Genomic DNA, 22,147 nt, shown 5'->3' with positions numbered 1-22,147 from the left:
AAATATAAAATATATATAAAAATAAAGATAAGTCTCAAGTTATCTCAACTAAATGTTTATAAATGTGTAAGTTCTGAAAAGCTGTACATACTTTATCAAAATTTCATCCAGTACAAAAAACTAAAAAAAAAGGTTTTTCTAAATTCTACCAAATTATGGTAACTTCATATATGAAATTCACTTTCAACTTTTTTTTTTACCAGCATCATATTTTGTAATATAACAGTTAATCAGGTTTTAAGCAACAGAGCATGATAATATGCTGATAGCACTGCTATGCACTACTTTCAAAACAAATTACCTTCTTCCCTAGACTAAATGCAATTATAAGAGTTATTCCCTCTAGCTTATAATAATTAAATATTTTAACATTTTAATTAAGTGTTACAGCAATTTTAGGAGTCTTTTCAGTGCATGAAAATAAATGCACTAAGATGCTTTTCCAAATATTATCAAAATGCACTGAGATAAGTTATTTCTGGTATAACTATCTTCTCAATTAATATTAATACAATTTATAATGGCTTAACTATCTTCCTCAAATAACATGACAAGATCATACAGTAATTCCAGTGATAATTATAATTGTAAAGGTTTTAATGTATTAATTTATTTCCTTCCAGCGATGGCATATCAAGTGAGGCCAGCATACAAACAAGCACACTATTACTAACATACCAATAACAAAACTTTGAAAGGGAAAAAAGGAATCTTTTACATTTAAGAAGATAATTTTTTCTAAAAATTCCATATCACTATATTTCAATAATTAATGTATGTTCTAGAATAAAGACTGGTAAACTTTTTCTGTAAAAGGCCAGATAATAAATATTTTAGGCTTTAGAGTCTACACGGTCTCTGTCAAAACTACTTATTCTGTGGCTGTGGTGTGAAAACAGCCATTGACAATATATCAATGAATGAATCTTTCTATATTCCAGTAACACTTTATTCATAAAAACAGGCAGCAGGCCTCCGCCGCAGGCTGCCAACTTCTGTAACACATAAACATTTTTAAAGGCTTAAGACAAAGAATTTTATCTAACAGTAACTTAGCTCAGATAATCAAGAAGACCTAGAAGAACTAGAAACTGAACAGCCCATCAGAGCTGATGCATTCACTCTGGCATCTGTGCCCGGTTTACCACATGTAAAGCAAAGTGAGAAAATACAATCACAAAACTTTGGCTCAGTTTCTAAGGATGTAATATCTAGATGGGAAGGAAGCAATATATATAATACACATTAGAGAAAAAAAAAAACAGAAGAAAGAGCAACTTTATCTACTTAATCTGATCTTCATTATCCTTGGCATTAGGGTTCTGATACTTTGAAAAGTGAAGTATACCAAGCTGTAAGACAGTGAGTCCCCTGGGGCCAAGATGGAGCTATCTTGTGGTGTGACTTGACATACAGTATCTGCTGAATAAATTTTCATTAAAGGAATTAATGAATGAAGGCTGGGAGTGGTGGCTCATGCCTGTAATCCCACTGCTTGGGAGGCCGAGGTGGGCGGATCACCTGAGGTCAGGAGTTTGAGACCAGCCTGGCCAACATGGTGAAACACCATACCATCTCTATTAAAAATACAAAATCTAGCCAGGTGTGGTAGAGGGTGCCTATAATCCCAGCTACTAGGGAGGTTGAGGCAGGAGAATTGCTTGAACCTGGGATGCAGAGGTTGCAGTGGGCTGGGATCATGCCACTGCACTCTAACCTGGGTGACAGAGGGAGACTCTGGCTCAAAAAAAAAAAAGAAAAAATTATATAAATTCTTCTATATCCAACTAGAGCAATGTAGTATGTGCCGTGATCTTTATCATTTCTACCGCAAAGAATGCATTAGTCGCAAGCTTGTCCAACCTGTGGCCAAGAGGCTGCATGCAGTCCAGGACAGCTTTGAATGAGGCCCAACACAAATTCATAAACTTTCTTAAAACATTATGTTATTTTTTTGCAATTTTTTTTTTTAGCTTATCAGCTATTGTTGTTGTTAGTGTATTTTATGTGTGGCCCAAGACAATTTTTCTTCCAATGTAGCCCAGAGAAACCAAAATATTGGATACCCCTGCAGTGCATCCAGAAAATGGACCACATAATCCATTAAAGAACAAATTTCCTACTATATTTAAGTCAAAATTTGATTTATAGGCAACTCAGAAATTCTACATAAAGTGCAGTGTTTCAGAGACTCTCTTTTTACCATATCCCATTGGAGTAGAAAATTTAATTCCCTAGAGTGAGCAATATATCTGAAACATCCTAAGCTTTGTGTTATCTTAAAGTGATATAAAACCTACATTAAAAAATAAACATTTAGTACTGAGGTATTGCTTCAATCCACAAAACTTACCCATTAACAGCCTTAAACATTTTTAAAACCAATATATGCATTTCCTAATAGAAAAAGTGTTAACATACTGTTTGGCTTTCAGGAAACTCCATTTTCAGCAATTTGTGAGCACATTCTTCAAAATCTAAACTGTGGAAATGATCACAATAGGTTAAAAGCTTGCAACATTGACTGTACACTCTTACATACAAGAATCTTACTTTAATAACAGTTTTAAATCATCTTTTTTACTGTAATTTCATATTGTTGTACTGCATATATAAGGAAAATATAGCTCTTAACTCTACAGAGAATGAAGTGCCAATACACACAACATGGATGAATCCTTGAATTATGCTAAGTGAAAGAATACCAACACAAAAGACTACATATAGTATGATTCCATTTATACAAAATGTTCAGAAGTGACAAATCTATGGACACAGAAAGTAAATTAAATGAGTAGAAAGTGACTGCTAATAGGCTCAGGGTTTAGTTTAAAGTAATAAAAATGTTCTGGAATTAGACAACGATGATGGTTGTACAACTTTGTGAATATAATAAAACCACTTGCAGTCATGCATCACTTAATGACACGGTTATCTACTGAGAAATGCATACTTAGGAAATTTTTTCATGTGCAAACATCATAGAGTGTATTTACACAAATCTAGATGGTACAACCTAATATATCTAGGCTATATGCTATGGGTGTTGCCCCTAAGCTACATCCTGTTCAGCATGTTACTGTACTTCTGAATACTGTAGGCAACTGTTAACACAATGGTAAGTATTTACGTATCTAAACACACCTAAACATAGAAAAGGTTTAGTAAAAATATGGTATTATAATCTTACGGGACCACCATTGCCTATGTGGTCTATTGTTGACTGAAAAGTCGTTACATGGCAGATGACTGTAAATGTACACTTTAAAAGGGTGAGTATCATAGCATGTGAATAAAATCTCAATCTTAAAAGGCAAAATAAAATAAAAAAGAGGCATATCCAGTGAATTGTATTACTCTCTCAAACCAACCAACTTCAAGCCATAACTAATCAGATAAAAGGGTTTCTATTCTATGTGACTTTCTTCATTTTAAGAAACAAAACACATGATGTGTAAGTTTCTCTCATTTCTGCAATCATATAATGCTTATCAAATGTTTTCCCACTACAAATTGGTCACTCAAGTACGACGGTAGTAAATTCTTAAGTGTCAGCAATACTTTTTCCTTCAAGCACTGGAGGATAATAACTGTACATAAAGAATTTATTAAATATTCTGACTTGATAATCCCATATTACAGGACAAATCTAAGTACTCTAAATCTGGGTAACCAGGTCCAGATCTCAAAGAGTGTTTCCCAATGCTCAAGGTTTTCAAGAGATCTGGCTGTTCTGTTCTACATTTAGTTGTTAAATAAATCTAAGAAAGAAAATGATCAATAACTCTATTCAAAAGCTTAGATAAAACAACAAGTAGAATGGTTAACAATGAGGACAAAGAAATAAAAGCTTTTAAAAGTAAATACTTTAAAAAATAATTGTAACTACCTAAAATTTTAAGAAATACATTCTTATGCACAAATATATACCTAAATTAGAAACAACTGGAGGTAAAACACCTATAGGATACTATACTGATTTAGGTTTATACATAGGATTTCAGAAGGATTTAGAGACAATCTAATTTGACTCTCATTTTTATAGATGAGAAAAATGAGACTCAGGTATTTGTATTTGCTCCTGGCCATATAGTCCCAGAAGTAGAACTTGAACACAAGAATATTTATACTTTCTCACCCAATATTTCATAAGGCTATAATTAATACTTAATTTGAAAAGTCATTTCTTGAAATGTGTTTAGAGAAGCCAGGAAAAGTCCTAATTAAGGCAGGAGCAAGCACAGGTCAAGTTTCCCTGCTTACATTAAAATCTCAGTGTGGAAGAATAAATGATATATTATTCTATCACAACTCTATCTACTTTTACTAGATATTGTCAACTTCTTATATTTTTCTATACTGATTCCAAGAGGTGAAAGACATTCCAGGAGCTCAGCATGACGTTAGCGCTTAATCTCTACTTTCACAAGTTAGCTTGGTTCTTCTTAAAACAGAGGGCATCCACATTTTATAAATACCACATGTAAAAATAATAAATATAAAATAACTTGCAAGAAAAAAATATGCTTTTATCCACTATTCATATGAACAGAATTTAAAATATCATCAGTATAGTTCAAAGAGAATTAGCAAACTCAATTTGTTAATTGTTTATTGATTCAGAAATAATGCTACTATATTTGCATTTCTGTGGAATGCCCACACCCTTACTTTTGATAACATACCATAAAATCATCACTAATTAATGATTATGGACTTAGTTTTGCAGTTCATCTGTATTCCTCAGCTTCTATTACTTATAGGGTTTCCTAAGCACAACAGGGTAATAATCCAGGATGGCACAAGGCAATGAAATAAAAAAGAAACCTACCAGGAAAGAGATTATATAACAGATAATATTAAACAGTATCTAACATTAAGACTAAAATACTAAACAGTAATTGACACATTTTAATAATTAGCAAAACCAAAAACATTTAAAACAGATGTGACTTTTTCTTTTCCAGCTTTTAAGAAAAGAAATTAGCACTGCAACAAAATCCTGAAATTTCTGAAAACAATCAAGTAGTTGATGAAGAAATGTTACTACTTCCCTTTTATCTAAGTGAAGTATCAGGGAGAAAGTTAGCTGTATGACAGTCTGTTTTCTTGTTCTCGTTTTATTTTGAAAGTATTTAATGACCTCCTACACCAAGATGGTTTTTAGGTTGTACTAATTATAAATATTAAATGAATTAAATTTTCTTGGTATTTTAGTTCTCAGCTTACTAAACCAAATGAGTTTCAGGTTTAACACAAATTAATAGCAATTGAGGAGAGGGTAAAGAAAAAAGAAGACATTTACTGAATTACTGTCTTCTTTACATGATGCCAGATTTCAAGCTGTGTTTACACAGTTTTGTTGATGTGTCCAATATCAGAAACTTTAAACTGGTGGGGACGTGGAAGTCCATCTCCCTCTGATGTTACAACTTCAATAAAATAAAATCAGACTGGAATATCGTTTAAAAGCAAGAACAAACAGGAATGCTTTATTTTTAATAGCAAAGGCAATTGTCTAGTTTAATGTTTTATGCATATAAAAAAGGGTATTTAAGGAGCCATAACAGAAAGAAGACTACTGGTGAGATTAGTTAACAAAAACAAATTTAAAAAATAAAATTTCCACACAGTTCAGTTGCCAGAACTTAGTTTTCGTTCACAAGATTTTCAAAAGTGGACCATTTAAGATACCCTCATAGCCACCTGGCTTGATGATTACATCCTATTTCTGACTTTTTAGCCTGGTATATAATAAACATAAACCTCTCCTTAAGATAATCACTGTTGATATATTAACATATTATTTCTAGAATCTGCCTATTTTGACAGCTAAGAAAATACTACAAGCACAATTCTATATAGTTATATAGTTTTTATCCCACTTAATATTACATCAGACTGTTTGTTCACATTTAAAACAACTCTCTATTAACGTAATTTTCAGTGGTGGCAGACTGGACATTTTGATTATTTGTGGTAGAAAATAAGACTGTCTCCATTTTTTTTTTTTTTGCACCAAACAATTCTGTATATAATTATGTGTCCATATTTACATCTTTAGGAGATACAGTAATGAAAAACAAGGGTCAATAAAGGTCAATGAACAATAAGCCCTTGATTCATATTATATAGCAGGGTGGCTATAGCAAATAACAAAGTAGCCAGATTTTGAAGGTTGTTATCATAAAGAAATGATGAATGTTTAAAGAGACAGATACGGTAATTACCCTGATTTGATTACACAATGTATAATCATCCTTAGGGTATAAATATGTAAAATTATTATATGCCAATTATAAATATAAATTAACTAATTAAAATTAATAATGTTTAAAAAAAAAACAAAAAATCTCCAGAGAAAATCAACATATAGGACAGGAATTACTGCTACTAGCACGGATACCACTATGTAATACTGGCTATTACTTGTTTTTTAATGCTTTAATTTTTCAAGTCTTTTTTGTGATTCAGAGATTATCAAGGTTATGCTTCTTTTAAATAATTATTCAAAGAGTTCCACTGTAACTCTTCAAAGTTAATGTTAACTGTAACACTTAACACAGTAAATCTGCTGCTCACAACTGATGACTGTTGGATTTCTAAAAAAGGACAAACAAATGAAAGGTCAAACCCCAAGAATATTTACCTCTGACAAAATATTTCTCACCTTTCACTTCAAGTTTATATGAAAAAATATTTAATACTTTTTATGTGGAAATAGGTAAAGGATAAAGCAAAAAAATTCCCAACCAATGTTTTGCTGTTTAACATTCCTCTATTTGAAGATAAACCTAAAGCCAAAAAATGTTCAGACTGAAAACAGATGACTCCTACTTATGAATCATTATTGCTATTACATCATACTAAATGGAAATATACTAAACCTAGTAATGAAACAAAACTGAGGAAACATTTCTCCTCCAGTGTAAAATGTAAACACTGTGCCCATTACATCAATAGGTTGATTCACATACAAAGTACCAGATGTACTAAGATTTAACATCCTCGTTTATTTCTCTTCAAAACCAAATTCACAGCCTTCAAAGGGAATAGGTTTTGTTTTCATGACATCACATCACACTGCTTCTTACTTAGCATTACTTCAAAGAGTCCTCAAAATCTTCCTACGTCTAATTCCTATTTCTGTTCATACTCATTTACATCTGCAGAGCAAATCACTGTCCAACAGTCTTTGCAACAGTGCTTCTTTGCCTAGAAGCAGAACTAGAAACCAAATTTTAAAAATGTTAAATATTAAATTTTCATTATACAATTAGGTACTCTACTATCTTGTAAACCAGAATTATTTTCAGGTTTTTATTAGTGGCACTTAACTATAAGAAATGATATAGCTAAAAACCCATTTAATTAGGTAACACAATTAGACCTTCCAATTAAGTAAAGACAATTTGCCTATAAAGCAAAGAACCAACAGAAGGGTACCATGAGCTTGGGCATGGGATGGGGGAGAGAGGTAGGTAGTCTATGAATGCTGAAATGGCGTTCGGTTTTCTGTTATGAGACCCTAAAATGAATCCCTGATCTCTTTACCCATCCCTTATCAAAAACAAAAACAGGATGAACTGAGACAAGATGCCTTACCTTGACTGAATAGCAAGATAAATTGTACGACGAAATGAGACCAGGTTAATTTCTGTTTTGTCATGAATAGTCACTTTTTGTCCTGAAAGAAACATAACAAAATTACAAAACTGCAAAAATAAATGTGAACAATTTAAAATGTATCTCTGTATAGCATTTTCTTCAAAAATCTATTTAGAATCAATACAAATTTAATAATTATTTTTTACTGTGTAAATTAGTATTTATAGAATTCAAAGTAACTATTTCAAGTTTTTTGCTATATCACAATGTTAGCTCAAAGAAGTCCAGAACCAAGCCAAGAAAACTATTTTTGTTTCTCTGTTATCTGCTCGTTTAGACACTATAAAAGGCTGTACTCTTGCTGTTGTTTGGTAAAATATTATTTCGAGAGTTATAAACAATATCTTGATAATTTAGACGCACTATATAAATCATGGGTAAAAATTCAGTTTCAGAGAACACTGGATCATCACAACAGGCTGGGTGAGTCCAATATAAATACGTGTATTTGTTAAAATTTTCTCTTATTTAATGCATGAAAACTTTCCTTATAAATATTTAATAGTTTTTATTTGAACAGTATTTTCACATAAAACAAGGAAATTCTAAAGTAAAATGTAGTACATGGATAGAATTTTAATAAAAAAAAGTTGGAAAAAATTAAAGCTATTTTTACAAAATGTTAAAGAAGAACAATTGTACTGTAAGACAGAAGTGTTCATTATACCCTAAAAGGCAAATGTATACTTTTAATATCTTCACACATGCAATACATGTAAATAATGACCAGTTTATGTATGTTCTGATGTATTAACTGTGCCTTAACCAAAGTAAAGTTTTGAGCTTATTTCTGTGAAATAATGTAATCAAAGCTGAAGAGGAAGAACATACTACTTCTGTGTAAATATAGCTTTTGGCCTCTTCACTCTATTTTGCCAAAATGAACAGCAAATATGTAGTCACTCTCATTTGTCACATTCCTGCCATGGCTACATAAATCACATGAACTCAATATGAAAACATGTTTTTCACTGTCTAGAATACAATCAAAGGCATAATATACTAAATTAAAATTGTGCTGATGTTAAAAAAAGAATGTAATACTTTTTGAGCAGTTTCTCAATCTTTGCAACACTGGCATTTTGGGCTAGATTATACCTTGTTGCAGGGGGCAGTCTTGTGGTTTGTAGGCTATTGAACAGCAGCCCTAGTCCTCACCCACTAGATGCCATCAGCAGCCCTCCTTGCTCTCCCCAAAGATTGAGAACTATTGTTTTAGAAGATTACATTAGAATTAATTTTAGAGTATCTTATAATATTATTTGAATACGCTACATGTTTACCTTCTTCATCTTCTTCTCCCTCTTCCTCTTCTTCTTCCTCATCCTCTTCACTACTCCCAGCATCTTGGTCTGTGTTTGAGTCAGTGTCTCCCTCATCAAGAATTTCTGTAAAGTACAAAGTAAGTTTGGGAAAAAAACAATGTGCAAGTAATACACACGTATTTCATTCTAAGAAGATAATTCTCAGTTCGTTGAAATCCACTGTGGTGTAACAGTTTATTAGCCAACAAACACAACCACCAAGCCTTGTGTTATTGTCTAGGTGGTCAAAAAGCATTATAACTGATTTGACTAGAGAGAGCTGTATGTATCACTTTTCTGCCGCATAAAAAGTGCCCATGAAACAAGGAGATGAGAAAACAAAGAAAAGTAGATGAAGGTTTTTGAAAAGAACAAGAGCACTGGAAAAATATTAGGAATAGAAGCTAGCATATGGGAGTCAAAATATTGTTTCATCATCAGAAAGAAGACAGTCCATTATAAAAAGTTAAGGCGAGATACAGAAAACAAGAATTTAGGCTAAGAATGTACTTGGAAAGACAAAGGGAGAGAAAATAATTGCATAACTTAGTGTTCACTTGAAATAAATAGTAATGAGATTTTTATTAAAATATATACCTACTAAATTGAATATTACAATAAATTCAAAGACTTTTCATATATAAAACAGAAACAGAAGTTTAAAAGCCTTTAAGACAACTGGTAAGACAAGCACTGTATTAGATTATCACTTTTAAAAATACAAATGATATATTCAGAACTGGATGAAAATAGTGATGTATATGAGACTACATAAGGCCAGTCATTATGTTAAAAGCAAACAAATGACAAAAAATAAAATTATATTTTGCCCAATGGTGCTCTGTTAGCCTGATAAAAGATTTTGCAAACTGGACCAACTCTTTACTTTTGCATTTCTATTATAATCAGAGGGCTTTTAATACAAAGTTCTGAGATCAATTGACTTTAAGAAAAATTCTAATTTTTTTATATTTAATTAAGCAGTATAAATCAGGAGACACATAACTAAAGTTAGCAGAGAACTTCACATTATGAGAAACAAATCACTTTACAAAAATGAGGAGCAGTCATTCTGCCCTTATCTGACATATAAATTTCAAGAATATTTCGAACAAATGTGAATTCAAGAGATAATCTAAAGTATCTAGTTTATTACTATGTAACATGGCTTCAACAGACTTTTAAAACAAGAAACTATTTATATTCAATAGTAGGAAGACAGGCACTCCTGCTGTCTTCCCAAATGCTGTTAAGGTCTAAAACACAAGTACACCTGGGTCAGTCGAAGGTGCTAATTACTAAAGCTGTGCCCACTTCCTGCTGGGGCCCTTTTTCTATGCCAGCTCTAGAAGAATGTTTTATAAAACAATGAAGGTCAAATGAATTGTCTAATCATTTACATCATCCTTTTCTCATCTCTCCACTTTAGACTCTACTTACTAGAATCACTTAGGCAAGGACAACTGGATTTCATTAACTGAACAAAGCAGTGGTTTCAAAGCATGGTCTAGGAGTCCATGGGGGATCACTGAGACCTGTCAGGTGGTCTGTGAGGTCAAAACTATTTTCATAATAATACCAAGACAGTATCTGCCCTTTCACTGTGCTGATATCTGTGATGATGATCCAAAAGCAATGGAGGTTAAAACTTCTGTAACCCAAGGCATCAAACTTCACTAGTAATCAATGTATTCTTTACTGCCACCCTCTTGAAGTAGAAAGCCAGTTTCATCTGAGAATGTCCTTGATGAATTTTATCAAATCTCAGCCCTGAATATAGGCCTTTCTCCTAATCTGAGTGATGAAATATAAAGTTCATATATATAGCCCTTCTGTTAAAGACAGATATACAATGGTGACAGTTATGTCAAGGAAAACCACTTGTGTGATTGTTTGCTTTGCAAGATGAATTAGCTATTTTTTTCATTTTTACTTGAAAAAAATGGCCAACTAACTACAGTTGTTAGATATTTGGCCAACAGTTTCTCAAATGCAAACAAACTGAGACTGTCACTTCGGGGAAAACAACTAACAATATCTATGACAATGGTAACATTAGGGTTTTCAAGAATTCTGAAAAACCTGTATCAATCTCTGCGAGCTTGAGAGCTCCCCAATACTTAGATTTTTTTGGACGAGAGCGGTGGTAATATTATTAAATGTGCTATCTAGATATTATATCAACATGTTAATTTGATTTTGATAACATTAACGTTAACATTTAAAAGATGTGCATAACTCAGTGAATTAGTATTTTCTAAATGACTAATGCAACATTACAAAATCATGCATGAGTAAAAGATTTATTTAAAGTGACAGATAAATGGATTCTAATGCAACACTATCAAAGTTCATTGATATTGTTTCAGAATTCACACCACAATTAATCTTAAAACTACTAGTTGTTAAATATTGGCATTTATCTGGAAAGGCTGTTAAAATACTGCTCCCTTTTTCTAATTACATATTTATCTGGGGCTAGATTTTCTTCATGTACTTCAATTAAAACAACCTACTGCAATAGATTGAATGTAGAAACAGATATGAGAGTCCAGCTGCTTCCCATTAGGCCGGCAGTAAACTTTACAAATAAAAAATTTTATAAAATAGTATATATAATACAAATATATGAAACATCATTCTCACTAAATTTGTTGTAAAAAACAATTTTTTTTTTTTTGTGAGCGAGCTGCTCACGGAGTCTTGCTCTGTCGCCCAAGCTGGAGTACAGTGGCGTGATCTTGGCTCACTGCAACCTCCACCTCCCGGGTTCAAGCCATTCTCCTGCCTCAGCCTCCTGACTAGTTGGAACTGTAGGCATGCACCACCATACCCAGCTAATTTTTATATTTTTAGTAGAGACAGGGTTTCACCATGTTGATCAAGCTACTCCCGAACTCCTGACCTCATGATCCGCCCACCTCAGCATCCCAAAGTGCTGGAATTACAGGAGTGAGCCACCACGCCCGGCCCGTAAAATAACGATTTTCATAAAAATATGTAATTTATGTTAACATATACTAGGTTTGCTATTATTTTAAAATAATTTAATAAATATTCTTTTATATTGTTTTAACCTCTAATATAGTAAATAGCAATAGATATAAAAAGAAGTTCTTTGGAGTTGTCAATAATTTTCAAGAGTGTAAAGGGATTCTGAGACCAAAGAATTTAAGAACTGCTATAATAAAATAATGTACTACTTTCCAGGCATTGGCCAATTGCCTACACGCTAAAGAAATGGATAGAGAATTCTCTAGTTTAATAAAGAAATCAAATCAGGTGTACACAAGAATTTCACAAAAAAACATTTGGCATCTTTCAGGGAGACTGCAGGAAAAGAGATTCGTAAGAAAAGAAGGCAAAATGGATCTACGGAGTTCTCTGTTTGGAAATGAAATTATAACAGAAAAAAAGAATCTGACAGATTACAGTGAAAAGCTCCTAGGAAACCAGCATCTAAGAAGAGAAACCCATTATTATTATTATGACAGATTTTTAGGATAATGCATAGGAATGGAAGATTTCTCCCATTTTTACTTTTACTTTCAACCTTCTACTTCTAAGCACTACTGAACAATGGAATGCAGACAGAGACAGAGTTCTAGGTCTCTGCTTTCTCTGTATATGAGACTACACAAAGTTGGTCTTTATGTTAAAAGCAAACAAATGACAAAAACTAAAATTATATTTTGCCCAATGGTGCTCTGTTAGCTTGATAAAAGATTTTGCAAAGCTAACTGACTCTACATTTCTATTATAATCAGAGAGCTTTTAATACAAACTTTTGGGGTTTAACACAAAGGTAAATATTTATTGCTTCCACAGCAATAAATACTGACCTTCTCCAGTAAAATTACAACTCAAGAGAAATAAGCCCATGAAATTATTATGTAAGTAGGCCTGAGTGTTAGCTTTAGGAGGAAAATAATACGAATGTGAAAATAGTAATAATAGCTAACATTGTCTGTGATAATACACAACACTGTATTTTATATATCCTTCCATAGAAAGGTAACATTTAGTCTTCCATCAAACAAGTAACTTGCTACAGGTCACTCAGCTAGTAATGTCAAAGACAAATTACAAATCAAAACCTGTCCAAAGTTAGTGCTTACAGTATACCAATGATACACAAATGAAAATGATCAATTTATTTTATCAGAGAGGCACCAATACTATAATTCATCCTCCCAGAAGGATATCAACCTGACCTCAAGAAACAATAAAGTATAGCACTTTACAATAAAGTATACCACTTAATTGAATATTAAACTGGGTGGCACAGACTGTAAGTGGTAGAGAAGCTAAATGAAGGCTACTACTAATCTATGAATATTTCTTAAGATGGGTGAGACGTAAGTGTCGCATAGTTTAAAGGGAAAGAGGAAAGGAACAATGGGGTCAGTAATTCAGAATGAAGTAAAAAACCAAGGGCAAGTACCAGGAAAAAAATAATGCCCAAGGAAACAGCTAAGAGAATAACTTTATAGAAGCAGAGATTTCATTAGGTGGGTATCAACGATCTCTAAATATTTCCTATCAGTATTACATAACTACTTAAATTGCTCGTACTTATCCAAATTAAATTATTTTATAAAATTTTACATACCTTTCTTAATAGCTTTGTACTTCTCTTCATTCTCCATAAAATTAGGATCCATCTTGAAAACATCTAAAAAAAATTTTAAAGTTCATGTTTATTTTCCATATTTACCTTTGTTGGTACACCTCTTTCCACCTAACATGCCCCAGACTTACTAAGAACATCTTCTGGGTTATAGTCATCCTCCAGAGGGAGCATATGAGTGAATTGATCATCTTCTTCCACCAAATCAAGACCTTCTAGAATAATGGGGTGGTCCTTGAATCCATCTTTCCGTACAGCAAACATCACTTCAATCATATATTGAACTCTTTTGTCAATTTCAGACTCATGAAGAATGTTTCGAAGGCGTTCAAATATAGCTAAAGGTTAACAGAAAGAAAAGACAATAAAATAAGCAATAAATATTATAATAAAAACTTAACATCAAATTAAGAATGGATACTTACCATTGATTCCTCTTGGTGACACTTGTGTTAATTTGAGGCCACATTCCTTAAGAAAACCAATAGCTACTTCAACACTATCATCTGTTGGTCTTTCCAGGAGTAAAGTGAGCATCTCTAAGCATAAAACTTCATGTGCCTTAAATAGAATACATATACATGGAAGAAAGAAAATGCTTTTACATACATTAAAATATTTTATGATTTCTAAAATTAGTAAATCTGTTTACAATAATTATATTGCACATATGATGGGCAAAGTTTTATGAAGTATATAGAAATACTCCAAATACGGGATACAATTTTTCTATCACTTTTATTATCTATCTACTAAGAATTTTCAGATGACTGTTCCAAAAATTTTAATTTTCTATGCTGAATACAACTATCTGAACTATCTTTAGAAGAAATATTCTTAGCCATTATGTAAGGAAAGTGTCATAGATAAAATATGTTAAAAATCACATACTACTTTCTAATAAGATAACTATTTTCATAATTACATGACAAATAGTAATATGATTTATAGTACCCTTCTTCATGACCACAATTCTTTATATACATTTCCTAATTCATTCTATTGGGAACTGTATTAGATGCAAACAGTCCTTAAGTTACACAAATACTAATTTCATTACAAAATATCTTAATAACTTCTGGAACAAAACAGTTTTGAATATTCCATCTTTTTTAAAAAAATTATATCAAACTATTTCTACTGGCCATGTTCAAAAACTGACATTTATAAACAATGCCAGGAAGAGAGGGAACAAAATTCTACTGAGAAGCTTTGCTATGAGAAGAAAATGAACTACAAAGAATGTTTAAAACACCATACATATGCCTTTCTAAAGTCAGACAGTGATTTGAGATGGTGAGGAAAGAAGTCTAAATCTCAACTCAGGAGATACCTTCTTCCAGTTGTGCACAACATCAAAGATACCCACTACTTCTTTTCACTAGGGGAAGAGGGGTGTCAAACAGTCTTATATCAGTGACAAGAAAATACTGCCCTTTACCACAGTTGAGAAGATGCAAAAAATTTATATCAAGTGTTTTATGGCAATGTCAAAAATCTCTAGTCTAAGTGTAATACACATTTAAAAACGGAAATATATCTCTGTGGTTACAGATGTGAAATTAAGTTTCCTTGCTCTTAAGTAGCAAGTTATCACTGTAATAATATGACTAATTAGGTCAAAATCTAAAAGATTTCTAAGAGTGAAAGAATCTTCATGTAAATAAGAGTCAAAACATTTAATATTAGTGAAATAAGACTAGGCAGGACTTTAAAATTCTTCCTGTTATACATGATATTAAACTGGAAATGATAATATATATCTGAAGGAAACTTTTGAGTATAAGCAAGAACAATTTTACCACTTTCATGGTTAAACAGAAGCTAAATCAAAACCATCAAATAATGAATATAAAATAAACACAAACTGAATAATGGCATGATAAAATTACTTGCATTTGAAGCAGATTAAAATTGATCAACTCTATTCTACAAAGTGATTCTAAACATATATGACTATACCTATGTGGTGGCAAGGAATAGAGGTTTTTGTAAAATATCAGGTATTTATTAGATTCTCATGAACACCAGGGAATGAAGTGGAGGAGACACCAACTTTATTGTTTTATAAAAATGAACAGGAATGGTTCCTTCAAAGGAATGGTTTGCAGTCAAGTAACCATGTACAGTATTAAGTCAGATTAATCTGATAAAATATCTAAAAGTGTTTTGATTAGCATCAAAGTGTTATTTTACAGAATATTAAATACGACCGGGCGTGGTGGCTCACGCCTGTAATCCCAGCACTTTGGGAGGCCAAGGTGGGTGGATCAGGAGGTCAGGAAATCCAGACCATTCTGGCTAACACGGTGAAACCCCATCTCTACTAAAAATACAAAAGAAAAAAAAAAAAAAAAACTAGCCGGGCATGGTGGCGGGCAACTGTGGTCCTAGCTACTCAGGAGGCTGAGGCAGGAGAATGGCGTGAACCCAGGAGGCGGAACTTGCAGTGAGCCAAGATCGTGCCACTGCACTCCAGCCTGGGTGACAGAGCGAGACTCTGTCTCAAAAAAAGAAAAAGAAAAAAAAAGAATATTAAATACATTTATTATAGTTTTCAAATGAAAATATCATTCAACATATTTATCCCAAGGACTATAAAGCAAAGCAAAAATAGAGAGGTATCAGTGAAGTGGCATCAACTCTGTGGTCTAATGCCACTGAATGCGAACAAGTATTGAAGATAAATACTTACCACATTTTGGTTAATAAGATGCGCCACAAATTTTGAAGCAGTCAGGCAAAGTTGCTGAAAAATGAAGGTGGAGAGTTAATCCATAAACTAAACCCAATTTTCATTTATTTACATTAATCTATGGCCTACTAACAATCTATTTAAAACATGTACCACACAAGTATAATTTTTATATTACCAGAAAGTTATAAGATAAAACACATGAAAGAATATCACTTCTGGTTAAACAGTTAAAATTCTACAGTTAGAGCCATCATTTTTGTGGCTCATCAATAGTGGCCAGGGATATTTAAGAGAATAAAGAAGTTCTCATGAAAGACAGTTTTTAAAAAGCATTATGTTATGTACCTGTGTCAAAATCAACCTTGCTTACTTTTGTTGATACTGGTTCATTAGTCTGTTCCTATGTATCATTCTACATACAAGCCATTCATATATACCTTATCATTTCTTCGATAGCCTTTTCGAAAATTAAGAATTAACCTCTTGAGGATTAATTCTCCAATTTGTGGAAATTTTGAGTTGATAATTGCCACTAATGCTGCATAAACATGGGTGAAGATTGGAGAAGCACTCTGTGCTTGCAAAACAGACCTGGACAGCAGTCCTCTGTTTAAAAAAGAATAAAAAAAGGAGTCAGCAATAACCAAATGAATTAAATGAAACAAAAACTATTAAAATTCAGTAATATTTCTCTATAAATAATCATAAAATCTAAATCAGAACTAAATGGAAAGAGTTCATCTTACTAACAAATAAAAATTGTTTTCAGAAAATGAAATGTGAATTTGTGATTTTGTAAAATAGAATGAAGATTTTACTGCAATTTATTGCCAAAATTTTCTCTCTACATATAATTCCTCTTTTCCCAGTCTGTTATATCAAATCATGAATTTGAGGTTTTAAGGTTCATATAAATAAATTCTTTAACATTTTCAAAAAAGTAAACAAAAGCAGACCTGCTTCAAAAGTACAAAAGTTAGACAACATCAAGTTTCTACTACAAATCCACATTTTTATAAAATTAATTTTGTGATTAAAGACAAATTTGGGTTTAAATCTTTAAGTCTAATTTTAGTTGAATAAAATGAAGATTTGGAATATTCCTATGAGAAATAAAGACATGAATTAAAAGCAATGCAAGATTAATGTTAAAACAGTAACAGGAAATTAAAAGGTACCTACTTGTAACTCATTTTGAAAATGGTCATGTTTCTATATGCATTTGATGAGGAAGGGGAAAGGCAAATTGGGCAAACTGAAGTTATTTTTAGCAATGTAATGACAAGTAATTATTGGATTGCCAAAAGTTAGGGGAAAAAAGTCTTAATGGTAGTTTTAGATACAACAACAGAATCACTAGGGTAGAAAATGAGAAAAAGGATGCAGCCTATAAATTATAATATCTTTAGCAATCCATAACTCTTCTGAGTCTACTTTTTTTCTAAGTAAAATGGAGAGATCTCTGCCCACTTTTATGGATAATGGCTGTCTCTTGATCAACTTTCTGTACCTCTACAACTCACTGCACCTACTTTATACCACCATCTTTTTTGGTGAGGTTGGGGAGAGATGGGGGTCTCACTCTGTCACTCAGGCAGGAGTACAGTGGCTTGATCTTGGCTCACTGGAAACTCTGCCTTCTGGGCTCAAGCAGTCCTCCCACCTCAGCCTCCAGAGTAGCTGGGAGTACTGCGTGCCACCACGCCCAGCTAATTTTTGTATTTTTCATAGAGATGGGTTTTCACAATGTTGCCCAGGCTGGTCTCAAACTCCTGGACTCAAGTGATCCTCTTGCCTCAGGCTCCCAAAGTGCTAGTATTACAGGCATTGAGCGACCATGCGTGGCCGCTACATTCCATATTTTTTAAAAGATGAATCATACTCATGTAAAATGACACGAGAAAACAGCCCTCAGATTTTAAAATAATAAGTAGAACATGGAGTACTTCTATTTTCTGACCCTTTTAAATATCATCAATTGCTTAAAACCACATATTATAGAATATGGTGATTCCTTTCCGCTTTTCTCAAATTTATTCTTATCTTTCCCATTTCTCTCACATTCCCACTTCACTCTCACTAGAAATTAAATTGGAATAAAGGCCATATACGATGAACCCACAGCTAATATACTCAACAGTGACAAGCTGAAAGCTTTTCCTCTAAGATCAGGAATAAGAAAAGGGTGCCTACTCTTTCCAATTCTATTCAGCATAGTACTAGAAGTCCTAGCCAGAGCCATGAGGCAAGAGAAAGAAATAAAAGGCATCCAAATCAAAAATAGAGAAGTCTGTTTGCTGTAAACAGGATCTTAATATAGAAAACCCTAAAGACTTAACCAAAAAATTGTTAGAACTAATAAACTAATTTAGTAAAGCTGCAAACATAAAATCAACATACAAAAATCAGTAGTGCTTCCATATGCTTACAATGAACTATCTTTCTGAAAAAGAAATCAAGAAAACATCCCATTTACAATAACTATAAAAAAAAAACAAAAAAAACCTTAGGAATAAATCTAACCATGGAGATGAAAGGTCTGTACACTAAAAGCTACAAATTGTTGATGAAAAAACGGAAGAACATGCATGACATCCCATGTCCATGGACTGAAATAATATATTAAAATGTCCATAGTACCCAAGCAACCTACAGACTCGACTCAATCCCTATCAAAATTCCAGTTACATTTTTCGCAGAAATAGAAAAAACAATCCTAAAACTCACATGGAACCACAAAAAACTCCAAATAGCCACAGCAATCTTGAACAAAAAGAACAAAGCTGGAGACCTCACACTCCCTGACCTAGAATCTGCTACAAAGTTATAGTAATCAAAACAGCATGACACTAGTATAAAAACAGACACATAGAGCTATAGAGAACAAAGAAACCAGAGATAAATCCAGACATTTGCAGTCAACTGATTTTCAACAAAGATGCTAAGAATACACAATAGGGAAAAGACAGTATCTTCAATAAATGGTGCCAAGAAAACTGAACATCCAGATGCAGAAGAATGAAAACAGACCTTAATCCCGCAACATATACAAACATCAACGCAAAATAGATTAAAGACTTCAACATAAGACCTGAAACTGTGAAACTACTATAAGTTTCTAAAAGAAAAACACAGAGGAAAAGCTACAAGACAGTGGTATGGTTAATGATTTTTTGGATATGACCCCGAAACCACAGGCAACAAAAGCAAAAAGAGACAAATGGGATTACATAAAAACTAGAATGCTTCTGCACAGCACAGGAAAATATCAACAGAGTGAAGAGACAGCCTACGGAATGGGAGAAAACATTTGCAAACCATACACCTGATAAGAGGTTAATATCCAAAATACATCAGGCATTCAACTCAATAGTAAGAAAACAAATAACCCAATTTAAAACATGAGCAAACAACAAGAACAAACATTTTTCAAAAGATGTACAAATAGCATTATATATATATATAATGTTCGACATCACCAATTATCAAAGAAATGCAAATTAAAATCACAATGAGATCTCACAACTGTTACAATGGCTGTAACAAAAAAGATGAAAAATAACAAGTGTTGCCAAGGACATGGAGAAAAGAGAACCCTTGTATACTGTTGGTAGAAATATAAATTAGTACTTTGGGAGGCCGAGATGGGTGGATCACGAGGTCAGGAGATCAAGACCATCCTGGCTAACACAGTGAAACCCCGTCTCTACTAAAAAATACAAAAAACTAGCCGGGCGCAGTGGTGGGCACCTGTAGTCCCAGCTACTCGGGAGGCTGAGGCAGGAGAATGGCGTGAACCTGGGAGGCGGAGCTTGCAGTGAGCTGAGATCTGGCCACTGCACTCCAGCCTAGGCGACAGAGAGAGACTCCGTCTCAAAAAAAAAAAAAAAAAAAAAAAAAAAAAAAGAAATATAAATTAGTATAGCCATTATGGAAATAGTCTAGAGGTTCCTTAAAATATTAAAAACAGAACTACCACCAGCTAGGTGCACTAACTCACGCCCATCATACCAACACTTTGGGAAGCCAAGTGGGGAGGACTGCTTGAGCTCAAGAGTACAAGACCAGCCTGGGCAAGGTGGCAAGACCTCATTCTCTACAAAATATTAAAAAATTAGCCCAGCGTGGTGATGAGTGCTTGCAGTCCCAGCTACTCAGGATGCTGAGGTGGGAGAATTCCTTGAGCCCAGCAATTCAAGGGGTCAGTGAACTATGACCATGCATGGTACTCTGGCCTGACAATGAAGCAAGACCCACATCTCTAAAACAAATCAACACTAAAAACATTTTTTTCTATTATAACTACCATTTGATCCAGCAATCCCACTACTGGATATATACACAAAGAAAATGAAATCAGTATGTTGAAGAGGTATCTGAACTTCCACATTTATTGCAGCATCATTCATAATGGTCAAAATATGGAAACAACAAAAGTCTCTGTTGTGAATAAATGGATAAAGAAAATGTATATATGTATAAGGGAATACTATTCAACCATAAAGGAAATCCTGTCATTTGCAAAAACACAGATGAGATGAACTTGGAGAACATTATGCTAAGTGAATAAGCCAGGCACAGAAAGACAAATAATGCATGATCTCACTAACACGCGGAATCTAAAAAAAATTGAACTCATAGAATCACAGTATAAAATGATGGTTACCAGAGACTGGGGGTTGGGGGAATTTAGATGTTCGTCAATGGACACAAAATTTCAGTTAGACAGGAGGAATAAGTTCCAGAGATCCATTCTACAATATTTTGACCATAGTTAATAACCATATATTATATACTTGAGAGCTGAAAATAGAGTACATTTTAAGTGTTCTCACCACAAAAAAATGACAAGTATGTGAATGCATGTTAAATAGCTTGATACAGCCATTCTACAAAGTACACATATATCAAAACATCATGATGCATACCACAAATATATACAACTTTTACTCATCAATTTTAGAAAGAAATAAAAAATTAAATTAGTTAGAGGTAGTATACTGTGATATTCATTATTCTTCATGAGTTTAAATTACTGGAGGCATTAAGTGAATGTCTGCAAAAACCATTATGTGAAATCGAAGCTTCTCAAAAAGCAAAATTCCATACAACCTCTAACAGCAAGGCACAAGTTATTTCTTAGCAGTCTATATTTTTATAAGTACTGCATTTTAAATAAATATTCTCAATGACCTTTGAAATGAAGTAGCACAATAAATCAATGATTATTGTTCATGTAGATATTATATACCTTCAAAAAAATTACTTAGAAATACCACAAATAAAATACTACAAATAAAAAAAAACTTACCTTCCTCTAACAATATTTTCTTGAAGAAGCTCTTGAATAATAATACTTATGTTGGAAATGTTGACTTTGTTGATAAGACCATTAATTGACTTCTTTAGGGCCTCCCAACTCATCCTCTGGTATGCTAAGCTAAAAAGAAGTGATTTTAATAAAGATTAAAACTCTTTCAATAATTACAGTAAGTTATAAGAACATAAAACTACATAGTGTTCCTTAATTTTAACATTATTTTCATGAAATGACCCCCAAGTACAGTAAAATATATGATGCCTATCAGGATAAACAGATTATATCCTAAACCATATTTGATTTTCTGTACACATGCTTAAGTACACACCATTTTCCTTTAATAATACAATAAGATTATGTAAGGACATATAAGGATAATGTTCTGTTCTTAGGCCTAGTACATTTAATTAGTCAAATTCAATACACGCTTATTTTACATATAATGCTTGATTTAAACTCATCTTTAATGAAGACCTTTAAAATAAATGCAATTAAAAAAATGTAAATGGTAACATGAAATACCCAAA

General features: G+C 32.8%; 1 protein-coding gene across 1 annotated transcript in view; it reads right to left on the bottom strand.

Annotated features, from left to right (window-relative positions):
• The window catches only part of CWC22 (CWC22 spliceosome associated protein), a 56,460-nt gene that overhangs the window by 12,040 nt on the left and 22,273 nt on the right, over positions 1–22,147 (bottom strand). Inside the window, 9 exon segments of the mRNA XM_017868261.1 lie at positions 2,422–2,482; positions 7,606–7,687; positions 8,952–9,056; positions 13,585–13,647; positions 13,734–13,940; positions 14,028–14,163; positions 16,298–16,351; positions 16,738–16,906; positions 21,612–21,740. Of these exon segments, the coding sequence (XP_017723750.1) occupies positions 2,422–2,482; positions 7,606–7,687; positions 8,952–9,056; positions 13,585–13,647; positions 13,734–13,940; positions 14,028–14,163; positions 16,298–16,351; positions 16,738–16,906; positions 21,612–21,740 (1,006 nt within the window).

This window comes from Rhinopithecus bieti, unplaced genomic scaffold, assembly GCF_001698545.2.
Source record: "Rhinopithecus bieti isolate Rb0 unplaced genomic scaffold, ASM169854v2 scaffold_3062, whole genome shotgun sequence".
In the NCBI taxonomy this organism is placed as follows: Eukaryota; Metazoa; Chordata; class Mammalia; order Primates; family Cercopithecidae; genus Rhinopithecus; species Rhinopithecus bieti.
The sequence above is the reverse complement of the archived record's forward strand: the minus strand, read 5'-3'. Positions and strand labels throughout refer to the sequence as shown.